Genomic DNA, 18559 nt, shown 5'->3' with positions numbered 1-18559 from the left:
GATGAAGAGCTTTGAGAAATGATTACCTAGAAGCATCAAAAATGACAACAACATGGACTCATTCTCAGATCTATTTATAAGATGAACAAAACTTTAAGGAGGCAAATATGGGATTACACCCATGCATTCGCAAAAACAAAACTAACATGAAAAGTTTCAAGTAGTCTACAATCTTTTCGTGTTACCCTTCCGTTGAGACATACAATTTGTGAGCGTTTTTGGTAAAAAAATGCTTTCTTTTGGGACAGAATCGAAAATAATGAGCCCACGCAAAAAAATTTGAGATGTGAAATTTTAAATTTTTCTGTGTGGCCTATCTTATTGGCCCCCTCTGTCTAACTCTAAAAGTTTTCGCTGTTCTTGATGCTTCAAATCGTTAAGAACTATCACATTCTCAAGGTTTTTGGGTAAAAAATTGCTTTATTTGAAATAGAAATAGGAAGAGAAAACCAAAGCTTTGGTCATGTATAGTCCTCTTTTCTAGCAGATTAATTGCTAACGGCATATTTGTGATTTACATATTTTCGTAGTTAAATTAAAAAATTATTCAAAGTATTGCATTTCTAAAGGTTTTTGCTTTTATTCAGGTCCTTATCCATCAACATACTTTTTTCAAAAGAAGTAGTTTTAAGGATTTTGAAGATTTCTAACTTTAATACATACACGCTTTTTTTTATAAGGAACCGTTTATAAGGAACCTACATGTAGAAGGTCAAAAAACTTAAGGAACTTTTACTACTAAAGGCCAAATCCCTAAGGAACTTTTTAATTTTGAATATATTTATATTTCCGCACAATTTACAATTAGGAAGCCGGTTCCATTGATTTTCAGTAAAACCGGCCATGCTCATGGGGCCAAGAATCAACATGAGAAATTTCCGTTTTAACTCACCTCATATGCAGCTGTGCTTTGTTGTGAATTCACACTTTAGGTGTTTTAGTTTTAGTCAAATAGGTTAGTCACAACAAAATAGAATTCTTATTCTGTGTGTGTGGCTGAGTATTACAGTAGTTGCAATACATGGGAGATAAGAAAAAGCAGTCAACGTTGTTCAAGTTCGGTTTTTCTAAAAAGATACCTCATCGAAATGAGTTACAAGAAGTCCCTGGTCGTTCGTTTGTTGAGGATGATGATGTAAGTTTGTATCGTTGTGACACATGCAACAAGCATTTCAAAAGTAAGTCTGGCCTTACGATGCACGTGTCTTGGTGCACTTCGAAAAAAGACAGTGAGAGAGAAAAAGAACAACCAACTAAAAAAATCGATGAAATTCCATTGATCTTGGAAAGTAGCGCCGAGGCTGTTGAGCCACAAAAAGAACCAACTGCTATTGATGTGGATGAGAACATCGAAGAAACTGTAGAGGAGTGTCAAGAGATAGAGAAAAGTGCTAGAGCGTCAGAAGCAGGAGAAAGCAGTCAGCACCATCGAGAGAAGAAGAACAGACTATCTTATGACACCGAATTTAAGCTAAAAGTTATCGAGGAAGCAAAGAAAAACCAGAAGAATGACGTTGCATTCAAATACAACATCTCTAAATCGATGGTATCGACCTGGGTTAAAAATGAGAAGAAAATTACTGATGCAGCCGCCGATAGCCACAGGAAAATGATGAAAAAGATCAGACCCAGCACAAGGCATAAGCAAGTCTTCGTGATGCTTCACGAAAAGTTCCTACAAGCAAGATCAAAGGGGATGCGAATATCTTTTGCATGGCTGTACGCAAATGCTAGGAAGATTAACCCCGAATTTGACCAAAGTGCCCAATCAGATATTAAAGCTATCCCGAAATCTGCAGTCTTCAACTTTATCAGGAAGTACAAAATCAAGTTGAGGAGAATTCAGCGTAAGAAAAGGGCTGAGAAAACGAGCTTCTTGCCAGGCATGATTGGTTGGCACACAACTTTGCGCGAAGGCTTGATCAAGACAGGAAACGCAAAGCCTTCCTATGACAGCAAATGGGGGAGATTCGGACCATCTAAACGCTTCAACGTTGACCAAGTTCCTATGCCGTTTGCGGTCGATTGTAAAACAACATACGAAAAACACTTTCCGCGCGGAGAACAAAGAAACCATCGAACCTGGGTCAGGTAAACCGCTTTCTGCTTTTTGTTTAAACTCTTTCCAGACTGGGCCTTTTAAAAAATTAATTTGGAAATATTATAAAAATTGGGGGGCTGCTCATTTGTCCACTCCTTCTAAAATTGCTATCTTTAATTCTTTTTCAGCACACCGGGACCGGGACTTGATAAGCGGCAGTGCACGTTACAAATCTGCTTTGCAGCCGAAGGACCGCCAGTCAAAATTGCAATTATTTTCCGTGGAACAGGGAAAAGAATCAGCCAGGATGAAATACAGGCATACCACAAAGACGTGGATGTTTACTGGCAGACAAACGCCTGGGCAGACATCAATTTCAGCATCGACTGGGTGAAGAGAACTCTGAAACCAGCTGTCCAAAATTCTTCCGAAACAGGTGAAAATGAAGAATTCGTTCTTTTCTGCGACAACTTAAGTGCGCAAACTAATGATCTGTTTCTGAGTGAGGTCAGAAAATTAAATGGTGTTGTTTGGTTCGGTTTGGCCGGTGCGACAGACATCTGGCAACCTGTAGATTGTGGCTTTGGAAACATGCTGAAGTCTTTGGTTCGAACCCTCCAAGATGAGTGGCTGCAAAGTGACGAAAATATAGATCTTTGGCTTGGGAACAGTGTTGAAAAACTGGATGTCAAGAAGCGAAGAATTCTAATTACACACTGGGTTGGTGAGGCATACAATAGGCTTTCCAGTGAGAGCTATGCCTCATCACGGTACAGATGCTTTGAAAAGACAGGCTGCTTAATAACGGCTGATGGGTCGGAGGACAAGAAAATTCAGCCTGAAGGTCTGATTGGGTACTCAATACCACCACCATTGCCTGTGACTGGCCCCGAAAATCCACTGTCTGTACAAATACCAGAGGCCTCAGCAGCCTGTGAGGAAGATGTAAGTGATGAAGAAGATGAAGGGGATGAAGAACTTGAGCCTGACGAGCTTGAGCATGAAAGAGTAGACCATGTAAAAGATCGTGTCTACGAACATGAGTTGATTAATAAAAAAATACGCGCATTCTACGACGAATGGCACACTGGACAAGTGAAGTGGTTCAACACCAAGCTGGGAGAGTTTAGAGTTCTTTTCGAAGACGGTACTGAAGACTACATTGTGTCAGACGACATCAATGGAGTGGATATGCAACTTCTTTAATGACTATTATTATTAATTTTATATTATATGAAGCTTCTTTGTGTTTTAACTTGTTATCTTTTCTTAAGTTTATAGCAAAACGCTGAATTTGATTGTTTTTCTTGCGTCTGTACTAATTATTGTCCACTAAATGCCAACTTAAAATTAAGGAACTATTAAGGAACTTTTAGAACTACAAAGTGGTCAAAACAGGTCTCAAAATAAGGAATTTAAAGAACTAGGCCCGATCTAGGTTCCTTATAAAAAAAAAGCGTGTATTTGTTATCGATATGTGATGAAATACATCTCGAAATACACTTTATTTTAAAAATATTGTTGATTGTATATTCAGGCTCAGTGTTATAAAAGTTCTAAAAATATTGTAAGGTTATTTCCCAGACTCAGCTTGCATATTTCTTTTTCATTTTCCAGTAGTTGCCTGTTGTTCAGTGTACGCAACAGAGATCTGAGTTACTGAATACATTCTTTTGAAAATGTTTTCTATTTCACGGCGAGCATAATAACAATACTGTAACAATGTGTTCTGAATAAATCCAAACTTTTCTTTAAAATATCGATGCTGCACAAAATGTATAGGATTTTTTTAAGAAAAGATTGTACTTTTTGCGATTGTACTTAAAGATTCAATTCTGTGGATGGAAAGAGTATACTGCTAATGGACGTTTAAAGTACATTCTTTCCTGTACAAGTGCAAAAGGTGATTGGATCGAAGCTACTAGAGTTTTCTTCCTCTGTTGCTAGTACTGCTTTGAAAAGTTTCCATAGTATTTTAGAGGGGGTGGGGGAGATACATTTTCTAATAACTAGACGAGTCAATACCTAATGTTTCAAACCATTTGACTTTGTTCGCCATTAATTTTTCTTTAATTTCGACTTGTTATGAAAACATTTAATCTAGTGCTGGTTCTCCAGAATATTGAACAGAAAAATTACATCAATCTTCAATTTCTCATCATATTAATCAATCTCTGTTTTACGTTCTACGTCTACACTCTACACTTCCAATCTGTATACCGCAACAATAATTACTCTAAGACACTCCCAATTACAAAACATAACAATAAAAGGTATTAATATGCTAAATATTAGTAATATGTGATTTGCACAATTGCTCTGCCGCCATTATATAGAATCTCAAGATGAAGTGACAAGCTTAACAGATTAGTCATTAGTGCTAAAAAATAACAACAAAAATATCACCTATTGTAATGCGTTCGTGGGAATATGAGGCTGCGCAGCGCAAAGTTCCCCAACACGTCTTCAATTATTAATTTGTCCAACAAAAAGTCATCAAACTCTTCCTTTATGCAATCCAAATTGGCACAGAAGTAGTAATTTCTGGTAGACTTCCGTATTCTTTTCTTGGTTGGAACCTTGAATGTGCTGTATTTGCCGACCATTAAGTTTCCTGGCTGGTTCTTCTTGTACTTTCTTTTTGCTTTGTTATTGGACAAAAGGAGATGAAATTTATACACTCTTTTTGGCAGCTCACTCTGTCCTTTTCCTTTTTTAATTTGATGCTCATTTGATTTTTGAACAAAACTGATTTTTGAACAAAGTGAAACCATCGAGAGCAGTTGCGCGCCATCTGTTTAAATATTGAAAAGTAAATATTAAACAAAATTTAATTTTTAAAAGATAAAAACTGCCCACAATAAAATTTCGATTACTTTTTATCTAAAATTCTACAAAATAGCTTTTACATAGCTGTTGAGTGTCACCAGCAAATGTTCCACAAATGCACCACCCATTATCGAGTTCATCTATTAAAAGAGCATTTTTCTTTGTCAGGTAAACTTAAAAAAATTTTGTTGAACATATTATTATTTTTCACATCATCTTTCACACTCTAGTTGCACGAATGTAAAACTTTTTTTGAATTGGCAAGGGCAAAGTTTTGCTCTCTTTCATATGAACACTATGAAGAAATTATTTCTTTATATTGATACCATACTATAAAAAATTTCAGTGAAATTCTAATAACTTGCTGAGTCAGAGAGCAGCAGTTGACCAATAATCTTGTGATGTGCAATTAAATCTTCCGGCTTCATTTTGAATTGCCAACTCTGGTCTCTCAGCAAAACCTCAGCAAACTGAAATGATACGTTAAGAGCTAGCTCTAAAAATTTGAAATGACAAGTATGAACGAGCATAATTAACATTAAATTCGAGTTTTATAATATCAACTGCAACACTACTGTTCTTGAAAGCTGCAAGGAAAGTTTTAAATATGCTGAAAGCTCTGATAAGGAGTGTAAAAATGATTGGATGGTTTGCATCCTTACACAATAAAATTTTCACCCCACAATATTTCACATTTTCCAACAAATATGACCCTTTCAAACGTAATTCCTTAATAAATCTCCATAAACTTTTGTTAACCATATTCGTAACGATGTTATTGTCTGTTATCATCATTGTCATAATTATCATTGTCATTATTAGATTACAATACATTGTCAAGTCGTTATTTTAAGTGATCAACACGAAATGCATTTATGAAACACAAACCTTCATACAGAAGACCCCACAATTGTACGAGTCATGCTAATTTGGGTGGTTTTGGGTAACAATGAGCCATTCTCTTTGCATGCTTGTCTTCCAGTTCATCGCTCTTTGATAGCAGAAGTTTCTATGAAGAGAATTTTTATCAGAAAATGCAATCAAGAGGCTGGTAGAAATAGATGGGCCACCACTGTTTTTTTATTTTTTAGATTTATTTAAGCGCAAACCAACCTCCAGTTTCTCTTGATTTTCTCAAGATGCGGCACAGACTCTCCCAGAGGGTTAAGATATAAGATCATTCCAGATTTTGGTCAAGCAGCCCTTCGAGAAAGCAAAAAGATTTCTCATTACTTCTTCAAACAGCAAGGTGATTATTGCCATGCCAAAAATAAAGCTAGGTGATTATTACCATGCCCAAAGTATCTAGACGAGATTTATATATCAAACTGGAAAAATTGAAGATGCAACATCAACCTGTTTAAAAAGGTGGTACATTAAATGAATCAAGCACACATAACAAAAAAGCAGTTGCTGTGAATTACCATATTTTCTCAAAAATTAGTCAAAATATATCTTGTATACTTACCTCCTTCAAACGACTTCTGTAATCTTGCCAGCACAAATGTAGGTCGTTGTGACTGAATTGATTGTCAGTACATTCAGCTGCAAATAATCAGAAGATCTGTTGTTATAACAGAAACGTCTATACAACTGGCGTTCAAACCTGCAAAATATCACAAATTTAAAAATAAAAAAACTTAGCAAATTGTAGCAAATGCACAGAGCTGAAGGGTACAAAGAAAACATCAGTAGTGACTAAGAAGCATTACCCTTTTGTCATTGTATGCTTTTCTCACAAGCAGCTGTAAGTAAGCATCTATGACCTGAAAACAAGTTTATAGAATAATGTAATCAGAGTTTGATGCTCAAATGCAATTAAGATTATTTTGATTTCCAAGACAAACTCTATACGAACATATGCATAAGTTGAATTATCGCTTAGTTTACACCATTTTTAAACCAGTTAATCTTTGTATTAGTAAATTTGAAACGAAATAGGAAACAAACAAAAAAGATAAGTGAAATTTTTAAAACTAAAGAAAAATAATCACTACCTCATCATCAATATCTGAGCCATCTTTAAGTTTTGAAAAACTGTAGTCCTTCAAATGGAACTCTGCGTATTTGGCTTCTGTTAAACCAACAGGTCCATTTGACCAGATACCGAAAAGGACTGAAAATAAAAAAAGAAAAGAGTTTCTAGTTCAATAAAGAAAAACTCTCATTGCATGCAAAACTTGAGATTAGATTAGATACGTGAGATTAGAAAGGATATTGTATCTTTGATACAAACAGAACACGTTTTAAAATTATAATTGTCAGTAAATAACTTACATTCTGATGGACTGATATGTAAAGTGTTTGAAAAATTATCTGCAGAGCCAAATATATCTTTAGAAGCAACAAAAGACAAGGCGGATCCTGCACTTGGCTGTCGAAAAATTGGGGACAGATAAGGAGACGTAAGTTGAATATCTCCTGACCCACTATTCATACCCACTCCAGGTGTCAACAAATCCTGGCAAAAAAACCAAAGACAATGTGAATCACAATTATGATTTCTTTAAATCTGTCTAATGAAATAGCCCAGTGTCAACAGGAAACAAATGTTTCTAAGCACCTAGTCAACTGTTTTTGGTGTCCCTTGTTCCATTTGGGGCTTGTTTCACCTTCGAAACATCCTACAAATTAAAAAGCATTTGATTTTGAGTTGGGTCTCGTCTGACACTAACACAAAGGCAATTGAAAAATGCATTTAGAATGAAAATCGCAACAATATGATGTTTCTAACTACCTGACCACCTGTTTTTGGTGTCTCTTGTTCCATTTGGGCTTGTTTCACCTTTGAAACATCCTACAAATTGGACGCAGGTGACTTGGAAAATTCCGGTTTTATTTTTGTTATTCAGATAATTTTTTTGCAATTTGTATCACATAGTTACAAGCTTTTCCATAATCCATAGTTTTAATTTAAGGTGCAAAGAATATCTTTCTTGGAGAAAAAAAATTTGTACAGTTAGTTCTTCAATGACAGGGATTTTTCCAACATAGATAGCAAAAGAAGGAAGGTAATGTTGACACTTCATATCTCGGATCATGCCCCCCTTCCAAACACATCCATTTAAGATAACTAGCCTTTCATTTAAGAGCTTGAAGATCAATTTTACATACCGGAAAAGTCGGCCGGTAGCTGCAAGTAGCTTCTCCAACCAAAAGTATAAGGTTTCTGGTGCTGCACACTGACGAGCCTTTTGCGTCCTTTTAGTTGTACATTTTTGTTATTTTTTATAGAAATGATTTCGAAGGGTCCTTGCCATGACTCTTTTAAGGAGTCATCCTTTTTTGACGCCTTCTGTAAATTAAAAAGAAGCACCAGCTGCCCTTCTTCGAATAAAACTGGCTTTCCGCTTATCTTGTTTCTAGCTCTATAATATTTTGTTTGTCTCGCTGGTGCCTCGTCAATGTTTTGAGATACTTTTTCGTGCAGATCAATTACTTCCATCTTTAGATTCTGTACGTAGGTCTTATACTCTTTAGCAGAAGGCAAGTTAATCGTAACCTGTAAGACAGATTTTTCAATACAGATTAATTCCATTAATAAGCTAAGATTAAAAGAGCAACATGAAGAGATATTAAGTGCCTTAATAGTCTCCCAAACCATTGGAATGGTGATAAATCAAAATTTTTCATTGGATACATTTTATTTCTGAGAACACTTACATTGGACCAATCTTCACTATCAGTTTCCAACTGGACTGGTTTTCTAGCCTTTCGATTACATAGTAATCGGAAAGGCAAAAATTTTTTTGAACAAGACACACTTGTCCTAATTGCAAAAAGAACAAGGTCAAGGTGCAGGTCTCAGTCATTTTGCTTCTAGTTTACCATTTTTTCGAGTGACCTGAAAATAACTTCACTGATGATTAAAATACCGTGATTAAGAATACAGTAGAAAAGTCATAATCAAACATCGATTTTCGCTACATTTAAACATTTCTGGTATTCATGTTACTCTATTTGATTCGATTCTATTCAGCTATTTAGCTGTTTATAATGATAATATGAAGTTATGACCTACCTCTTTACAGTTTGGTTCGTTTTTTCATCCAAGCCGTTGGTTTGAGGATGGTAGGCAGCGGTTTGCTTTAGCTCTACTGTGAGATATTTGCAGAATTTGAGATAATTTGAGATAACATCATTTCCCTGTCAGTGATAAAATAGTTTTTGGCTCTTCAATTTTAGTCATCCTTGTTTATTCTTTTACTTGAAATTGCACAATTTTATTCACAGCTGCAATTTGATAGGACTTTTAATTGAAGGTCCCGTCTACACAAATGCAATTTTAAATATTACTCTAATTTTTTTTGTTTTTGTAGTCAACCTTGAAAAAATTTGTGTAGACGTTGCTAAACGTATAGCACTATTAACAAAAATGTTTTTAGATACATCTGTGAGCATTTCAAGTGCTTATTCTTATGTTAATTAGCTTGGGTTGTGATATTTGTTAGTTACTCGTGTAAATAGGAGTTTTTATGTTTTGGTAAAGAGAAGTCATAAAAATTAGGTCTTCTCATCTTTCTATACCTTGCATTCTCCACATTCTAACAACTTTGTTGTGTAAATTATTGTTCCCTGTGGCTGGCAACAAACCTGTGGCTCATCAATAAAAAAATTGACACTTTAATCTTTTGAAAGTATTTTTGATATATTTCAAATATTCGATTAAAATTGTTGCCAATTTTTTAAAGTTTTGTTTAAAATTGGTTCTTGACCATTAACTAGCGCCTGGCGGGTTCAGAAAGGCAAATTTCAAATTTCGCTGGTCAGGTTGTTTAAACACTGTCATTATTTTCTTTGTTTTGTCAAACCGGCGTGATACTTTTGTGAGTTAAGTGTACTAAGACATATCCTCAGGACAAAAAGTTAATTCAAAAATGGATACAAAGTGTCTCCGTTTTCAGTAGAGGGTGAACACAAAAATGTGTTTTTCATTATACGCTTTGCAATAGAATTCACTTTCAAAATCTTCAAAAGCAGCCAACTTTCAAAAACAGTTATCTGCCATTTCTCGACTGTGATATTTTGTAATGCTAACAACAAGAAGGTTAGGGTGTTTCAAAAATGATACCTCATAATGGAAGAGATCGAGGTTCCAGCCAATCATAAAGCCGTATTTAAAAAGCTGCTCTGTGATTGGTAGGACAAGAAGTTGTCGTGAGCACCAGTTTTTGAGTACTTTGGATTATCAGTCTCTGTTGTAGCATCTGTCAAGCCAAGCAGTAGTGAAACAGGGGCTCAAGAAGTAAGTCTATGTTTAGTAAAGAATCAAAATGTCAAAGTGCACCGACAACAGGCAGTATTCTTTGAATCCTAATGACATTGCAAAAATCAAAGAAAGAATAAAATGTAACATTTCTTAATTTGTAATACATAACTTAGAAGTTGCAGATTGAAATCATAAAAAAAATTTGATATGTATTTGTATTTCTCAATATAAAATCAGTTTATTTGTTAAACTATCCCTGAATCAGTTTGTGAAATTCCCAAAATTCAAAACTTTCACAAGTGTACAGATAATATTACCAACTAAAATAAATGCAACAGAGTATTTGAGTTCCTATATTTTAGTAACCTATTGGTCATAGTTTTCTGGCAATTGATTCTCTAAACATTATGACGATTTTCAAACTCTGTTGTAAGTTCAAAGATATCATCCTTAATTATTAGAACATTTTTTTCAGAGACCACCCAAATTAGCCCTAACGTACACCCTTAATAACAAGCAATTCGTGAATGATTATAGGTTTTGAATTGGGCTTGAAATTATTTTAAAATTAATTTCTAGAAGTCCATCAATCCAATTATTGAATAAGTAAGTAAAGATTGCTCAACCTCAATTTGCTTGTGTATATAACAAACTTACAAAAAACCAACTTTGGAATATTTTGCCAACATGATTAATTTTGAGCCAAAAGGTGGAACACTTGCTGCTTCAGCAACTTTCTTCACTTCTTTCTCTAAAAATGGAATAAGCAACATTAATGTTATTTTAGTTTTAAAGCCATTTTTGGATTTAATGTTTTTTACAGGGTATGGCATGTTTATGGCAAAATTACAAACGTTAAGGAATGTCATAGATTATTAAAATCAAATTGTGGACTGAAGAAATCAAGGCACAAAAAACACAGCATTTCAAATCGCTTTATTTTACAAACCAAATGAGATATTTGACTGAAATTTTCAAATTTTGTCTTTCTCAAGAAAAAAATTTTGTCTTTTGTTCCTACAAAAGAAAAAATAAAATCGGTGACCATGGGTGTCAATTTTGAAAATATTGACTCAATGAATCACCATTGCTCTGAGGATGAAAATAACAATGGCTCTAGACGAAAACTAGAATATTGTGCCGAATAACTTAAAATGTAGATTATCCATGTTATATTTATCTTTTTTAGCTTTTAAAAGCAAATCTAGGTGTGCAACAGATTTTTCTCTAGCAATCATAAAAACGATAAATGCACAATTTCAGCATGACCAATACATTCAGAATTACGCCATGTGAGTTCAAGCTTCAAATCAGCATATCGAAATTGATGAGAATCTAATAATTTATAAATCTTTATTAATTATTTATTTCTGTAGACGAAGAGTCTCTAGAAAACACTGGTAGTTAGGGCTTGTTCATAAGTGCTTAAAAAAATTCTCAAAGAAACTGGCCCTTTTAACATGACTGCCAACACTTTTGGTATTGGTATCAATACTGCTTCATCTGTCATTTTTAATGTATGCAATGCAATTTCAAGAATCCTTGGCCCTAGATATATTTTTGTACCAAAAAAACTGAGAAGGAGATGAGAAATAAAGTAGCAGAGTTTGATACCAGATTTGGAACAATTCAAGCATTTGGTTGCATTGATTGAAAATGCACAGGTTTTCATTGCTATAAAAAGATATTTTTCAATTAACATGCAAGCAGTGTGTGACTATCGAGTATCTAGACTATGACTATCGACTTACCCATTGATTATTGGAATGCCTGCTGTATTCTTAAGAGACTTCAGATACTCAATCCCATTATTCAGGTAACCTTGAAGCTCAAGGATATTATCAGGTGTGATTGGCTGCTTTGTGTGCTTACCAAATTTGCTTTTCGAGTTTAAAATGTCAAAGATGTTTTTCAACTCACTTGTGGCCTTGCTGTCTCTAAACTCTGCAAGTTTGAGGCTTCTTATAAAGTAATGGCAGCTGCAACAGAATGACTCAGTGTCTGTGCAGCAGTACCCACTTTCATTTTGTGGTTCTGCCATTGAACATGCTGGGTCTTAAGTTTGTTGGCTAAATTTAACACAGCTTTTTTCTTTGCTCTATATAATGCCAACACATACTCCCATGATATACTTTCCCCAGTAGGAGTACAAAATATTTTAATGTCTGCTAAAGCATTCCATATGACAGACATCTAGAATGATAAAAAAAATTTTACCAGGTGCGGAAAGAAACATTCAGCTTTTTTATGTTAGCCCTTAGTTTTTCTGCCATGGTGATATTTTTAGGGGACACCATAGTTATGGCTTCAGTTATTATTCTAGCTAGTATATCACCATCTAGTGCATAGGTCAGAAAGTGCATATTGGGACATACCATGGCTTTTAGAGTCCAGCTACACGTGCATTTTTAGCATTTGAGCCTTTTTAGCCTTTGATAGTTTTTTTCCTTTCTCACGTTACTTATTCTCAACCTTTTGATGATCTTATTTTTTTCTTTAAGTTTCCTCTTATATTTTTCTGCAACTGTTCTAGGGGAAATCTTCAAAACATAACTATGGTCATCAGCAAGCTTAGGTTTCTTCTCAGTTGAGGTTGTGGGTCTATTACGAGAAGCACTAGGCCTTTTCCTTGGTTTTCGCTCTTTTGTTTCCTTTTTTGGATATGGGCCGGAAAATGAAAAACATGGATCTGCATCATTTTTCAAATGTTTTTTCCCTAATGGCTGATAGTTTGGTAAACAAGAATGCTAGCTGTAATCACTGGGAAGTAAATGTTTTTCACAAATTCTTTGCGATCATGTTGGGTGCCAATTTTTTCTTCTCATGACAAGCCATTTACCCATCAATTCTTTATTTGATAACGGAAAGCTGTGGAAAATATACTACAAACAAGATTACATTTCATTTTGCTCTACACTGCGATAGGTAACACTCAATTCGCCATCATTTTGATCTACTCTGTGCAAATTTCAAAATATTCGATTATAAAGCCTGGAGGTCAACAGGTTATAGGTCTCAACCCATGCTGACACATTCAGCGTAAACATATAAGATAGTACGGTAAGAGCAAACTCAAACTATTTTACAGCCTCAGTTGCAATTTGAAAATACCCTAGTCTTTCTTTTAGTGTGTACGAAAGAAGAAATGCAGTACGGTAAGAGCAAACTCAAACTATTTTACAGCCTCAGTTGCAATTTGAAAATACCCTAGTCTTTCTTTTAGTGTGTACGAAAGAAGAAATGCAGTACGGTAAGAGCAAACTCAAACTATTTTACAGCCTCAGTTGCAATTTGAAAATACCCTAGTCTTTCTTTTAGTGTGTACGAAATATTATGTATATTGAATATAATGTATATTGAAATAGAATTTCAAAATACATTATATAACATAAATACTAATATTTCGCCCCAGAATTAAGGGCTTTGTTAAAGGCTTTCTTGGTAGTACGACTATTAAATTATAAAGCTAAAGAAAAAGTGTACGTCCAACACTTTCACGTTGTATTTCTTGGTTGGAAACGTTTTATTACAGCTCTCTCAAATAATAAAGAATCATTTATCCGACAAGTAAATATTTATATTGAATTATCCAGAAATGCACAAAACTTATCGTAGAATAGAATTGTGATTGGAATCCCCGGCAAATAGAATGTTCCTTATGTGTCAGAGAAAAAATAAATTGTTGAAAGATTGATTATTCAAAACCCTTCCACTTGAATTTAATTTAAAATATGATTGGAATTAATCCTACATAAGTCTGAAAGTTCGTCTTTCAATTCAAAGCGCTAGTGAAAAATAGGCCTAGCCCTTTCCTTCATGAATTTTGTTTTTTTGGTTAATAAAATATTTTTTTGTGAAATGGCTTTATTTCACTCTTATTTAGGCCAAAAAACAAAGAAAAATTTTTTTCTGGTTTTCTTTGGTATTTCCAAATTGTTGTTGGACAACAACTTTATTAAGATGCGGGTAAAATTCACTGCCATAGGAAAACTAATAATTTATGCTCAAACAGTACTTGTGTGTTAGAAAATAATTTGCAATGAAATATTGAGAAAATTGAAAAACATTTATTATTATTTGTATCCTTTTTCATTATTTGTATCCTAGTTATTACCAAATGTTTAGAGTAAAAATAAACCCAAAATCTTGAATTTTTTCATGCCTGACAAAAAACTGGAGTAATAATTGGAGTCACTGGAGTCATTCCTCAAAAAAGTCATCAGACACAATGCAACAATATATTTCTTTTTACAACATCAGAGGGCAGTCTTTGAGTTTTAGTGGTGGAAGTCATAAAAACAGTTCTTATTTTTCACAAGCTTTACATTGCATTTGCAACATTTGATTCTTGAGAATCCACCTTTGCAGTTCTTACATCTTCCTTGTGTTTCCTCAAAAACTGGAGAATGGCCAACATCATATCCTCTTACCTTTGAATGGGGGACAGGGTTTGACCTTTTTGTGGCAACTTCCACATTACCATCAGATCAGCAACTTTTAGGTTGATCTTGAGTGGGGGTTTCGTTTGCTTTCGGGCTTTCGTCACCAAAATATATGACTGATTTGTTTACTCATCAAAATCAGATTAAACAGCGATTGACGAAATGTTCATCACACAAAAACTTGTATGTGCCCAGATCAAAACTGAAAAAGGTTGATCACTCAATATCAATAAAAGGAAGTAAAATATGGAATGAACTTCCACTCAACATTAGACATCACTCAACATCACTGAGAATTTTCAAGAGAAAAGCGTATCAGCATTACCTCCACGTTTCAGATTTAAATACTTAAACTTTACTTTAAACAAAATTGTTACTAGGCTTTTTAGAAACTTAAAGGACACTTTCTTTTAAAATTAAAGTATTATATTTTATTGCGTAGTTAGTAGAGAGGACCCTGGGGAAGATTAGTTATTAGGCTAACCAGGTTTATCCTCTGTAAATAAAGTTTATCTATCTATCTATTTGTTTACAAACAGCAGGCCATTGGCAACTCTTGTCTCAAAGTGCAACAGCATTTTTTTCCTCGGGACCCTCTTTTGATCACAGTGACAGTGGTAACACAGCCACGAATTCACAATGCTGAGGCCAATGCAGTGATATACTTCATTCATATACCACTTTTTGGTTCCAAGTGTTCTTCTATAAAGTGCCAACAACATGTCACAACGATCTACACCTCCAAAAATTGGCCTTGAACTTGGTGGATGTATGCATGCTTGCGCTTCAGCTTGAAACTACCACCATCTTCAACAACAAATAACTTCTCACCATTAGAGCTTCTTGAAGAGACATGTTGAACTCGGAAAATGGACATTTGATTTCGCATCTCCATGTTTAATTTTTGTAAGTGACTTCACCATCTAATGAAGCACCAAGATAAAAAAATGAGGAAGACAATTGCCGACCAACTTCAGAAACTTGAGGAGCATCAATACCTTTATTTTTCAGTAGCATTATATAAGGCTCTTCAACATGTGCTTTGTGTTTCTGGCCATGGCAAGTTGCAGCCGTTGTGAAAGATTTATAAAACATAGAGTTAAGCTTTGAAAAAGGTTCAACAGTGTTTACAGCAGCAGAGTAAAAGTTTTGTTGATTGAACATGTTTTGATTTCTCAATATTGGAAATTTCTTCTTGGGAGAATGTTGTATTTAAGCAATAAATGTCCATCATTTCTTTGAAAGAGGAAGTTGAAATATTAGAATATTCATTTAAGGAGATGGATTCATAGAAGAAAAGACTGGATATTCAAATCTGCAGGTTCAGAAATTTCATGAAAGCCAAATAAACCACTGTTTGTTAATGCTTCTGCCAATTACGTTTTAAGGGCTTCAAGTCTTTTATCATCGATAGCTTTATCAAATGGAGCATGTGGATCAAAGAATTTATAGCGAGACAAATTACTTTTATCATTGTCCTTTCTAAACTTGATTGTTTGTATTTCCAAACTTGAATTTGATTATCACTTCATCTATTGGAAAGGGATTGATGGATTTAAGAGCAGATGAATTTGGAACATTCCGAAAAGACAGCTTTGAAGTCCATGTTACAGCAGATGGATACTCTCGTAAACCACGTCTGTTGAAGTTTTCAAGAGCAAAGAGAACACCCCCAACATGGTTACAGTTGCCAAAACCACCAAGACCAATACCAGCAGGACAAGTACATGCAGCAGAGCAAACATCACCAGAATTGATTGACAATTTTAAAATTACTTTGTATAAACACTTCTTCATTGAAGCTTTGACTCTGACATCAAAATAAGAAAAGTTGTTATCTGTTGCAACGTCAATCTTCTTTATAAACCCTTCTTGAAAGAACTGGAAAGCTTTCAACTTCTTGTATGATGTACTTTTCAAAATAATGTGCTTGAACTTTGCGATATCATGATGACCATCTGTCTGTGTTCACAGGCATCTCCCATAATATAGTAGCAGTTTCTTTTTCAGTCACTTTCTCGGGTTTGTGCTCATACCACTTGTCTTATTATAATTGTTATTATTGCAAATGTACACAGCATTGGATACTGGATTTAAACACTATCAAGTTCTGTTTCAGATCCTGAGATAGTGAGTGCTCCATCTGAGTTTCAACCTTATTTCTTTTCAGTCTTTTCCTGGAGTGTCCAGCACTTTCCTGATTATTCTTGCAGATCCCAGTAAACATGCTTCCTGGATGATTTTAAGACCTTTTCTGTAATCAAGTTTTTCCAATTCCTTCTGGAGTCTTCCTGTTACAGAGTCTAATGTACCAATTATAACTGGAACTATAACGACTTTCTTCACTTCCTCTCTCCAAACTTTAAGAATTTTCGAATTTCAAACTTTAAGATCTGTGTAGGCATCAACTTTTTCCTTTTCCTTCTTCTATTATTATTATTATTATTATTATTATAATTAGTATTATTATTATCATTATCAATCATTATCATTTTTATTTTTATTATTACCTACTACATCTTTTGCCGGCATAACCAAACATGGGACAACCCAGAGCTTCTATCTTTTTAACGAATGTATGACTGGAAAGGTTTTCAAATTTTTTGATAATTCAGCCCCACCCTACATACATGTCGGAGAGGTTCTTACCAGTTGGCCAGAACAAAATCACTCGAAGATCTAAAAACAAACTGAATCAACCTTTCCGAAAGAAAAACTCAGGGAAAAATTGCCTCTCATATCTAGGTCCCAAAATTTCGAACAATCTACCGTCAAAACTAAAATCTTCAAAAAATGTCAATAGTTTCAAACACAAGATCAAAGATAAATTCTTTGGTGATCTACAAGGTGAGGAGGATAGCCTCTACATAATTTATTGATAACCCAAATTCAGCCAACGTTCTAGTTAACATTTTTCCAGCATTACTTTTTTCTAGTTTTGGATGCAAACCAATTTTTCATGAACACATTTCTTTTTTAAAATACCTCTGCAGGGACCATTATGGAAACAAGATCGTACTGACCTTTTTGATGCTATCCCTGCCATTTTTAACCTGGGGTGTTTTTAGTCCACGTTCTTTACTTCTATCTGTAAATTTTATATATCTGTAATTAGATCTTTTTTTCGTTTTCATTAATTTTAAATTGTAATAAATGTAATAAAATTATACATACATACATAATGTCTTGTTATTCTCTATTGTCAGTTTATCTTTCTGTTGTTAGGACTTAGTGTAACAGCTGAAGGCAAGCCATATACAAAGTACCTTATCTTGTGAGCTTTGTAACTGTAGTGTTTGAGAATTCAAAATGAAAATGTTTCCATGATTTTGATGACGCAAACGAAGATAAAGACGATGACAAAAGATGGATAGCGTTCTAGTGCAGCATTATTATAATTTTTGATGATGTTTGTGGTTGATTATAATAATCATAATTCTAAAATGAGGATAGCAGTCGAGCTCGTCTGTGAAAGAACAGCAGGGAAGACAAAAAGGGAGTTTATTAAACACAAAATAGCTTTTTCTCAAAATTGATATATAAACTGTTTTAGTCTTTAATGTAAATCAACTCAAATCCAAAGAATACCTTCCAATTAGAAAGAAATAACGCATTCATTAATTGATAATGAGTACTACAAATAAATCGAATCTACAAAAAAAGCACAAATTTAAAAAAAAATCAAAAAAAGACGGCATTACGGAAATTACTAAAATGACAATTAATTTAACAAATTGAGCTGTTTGGAAATGTATTAGATGGAGAGAATAAGTTACAATAAAATTACAGGAAGTGTAATTATTTCATTTAGAAAGGAAATTTTTTTGATAGTTCTCCAGCAAAGTAAAAGTTTACTTGAAATGTTAATTTCGTAAAAATCTGTTATGTTTTTGTATAGGTCGAGGTTGATCTAGTTATTCAAAAAAAAGATCGAATACGGTTCATTATTGTAGGTCGTAGTTGTTTTGTTCTTATTGTGAAATGATCATATGTATTTTATGTCATAACCAAATTCGATTTGCGAGTATTACATGGTTC

At 34.2% G+C, this 18559-nt stretch overlaps 2 protein-coding genes across 29 annotated transcripts in view; one reads left to right on the top strand and one right to left on the bottom strand.

The window, feature by feature from the left end:
* Window positions 1-1021: 1021 nt before the first annotated feature.
* On the top strand, window positions 1022-3334 carry LOC148957778 (uncharacterized). Its single transcript, XM_089114250.1, has 2 exons — window positions 1022-2091; window positions 2230-3334. Exons 1-2 carry the CDS (start codon window positions 1022-1024, stop codon window positions 3245-3247), a joined length of 2088 nt encoding a protein of 695 aa, XP_088970376.1. The 3' UTR covers window positions 3248-3334.
* A 726-nt stretch (window positions 3335-4060) lies between these two features.
* LOC135693915 (uncharacterized) overlaps window positions 4061-18559 on the bottom strand; it is a 37865-nt gene continuing 23366 nt past the window's right edge. For 5 of the 28 annotated variants that reach the window (XR_016145057.1, XR_016145067.1, XR_016145062.1 and 2 more), the window contains exons 4-10: window positions 8892-17609; window positions 7985-8714; window positions 7434-7494; window positions 6868-6986; window positions 6583-6636; window positions 5759-6415; window positions 4219-5340 (exon numbers count right to left, since the gene is read on the bottom strand). Coding sequence is in view for 4 of the 28 variants with exons in the window: in XM_089114494.1 (XP_088970620.1) it covers window positions 4444-4835; window positions 5232-5340; window positions 5759-5764 (507 nt within the window). In the remaining 24 variants the exon portion in view is untranslated. Of the gene's footprint in view, window positions 5341-5758; window positions 6416-6582; window positions 6637-6867; window positions 8715-8891; window positions 17610-18559 lie in introns of all 28 variants that reach the window. The other 23 variants (XR_016145063.1, XR_016145064.1, XR_016145065.1 and 20 more) reach the window with 23 other exon arrangements.

The sequence above is a fragment of the Rhopilema esculentum genome, chromosome 20 (genome assembly GCF_057945365.1).
Source record: "Rhopilema esculentum isolate cy_ngs chromosome 20, ASM5794536v1, whole genome shotgun sequence".
Taxonomy (NCBI): Eukaryota; Metazoa; Cnidaria; class Scyphozoa; order Rhizostomeae; family Rhizostomatidae; genus Rhopilema; species Rhopilema esculentum.
This window is presented reverse-complemented; position numbering and strand designations above follow the sequence as displayed.

What these genes read in the sequence shown, in the direction of transcription:
- LOC148957778 (XM_089114250.1), top strand. Translation starts at nt 1,022, where the DNA reads ATGGGAGATAAGAAAAAGCAGTCAACGTTGTTCAAGTTCGGTTTTTCT. An exon ending in AACCATCGAACCTGGGTCAG is followed by an intron (nt 2,092 to 2,229) that starts GTAAACCGCTTT and finishes ATTCTTTTTCAG; the next exon opens with CACACCGGGACCGGGACTTG.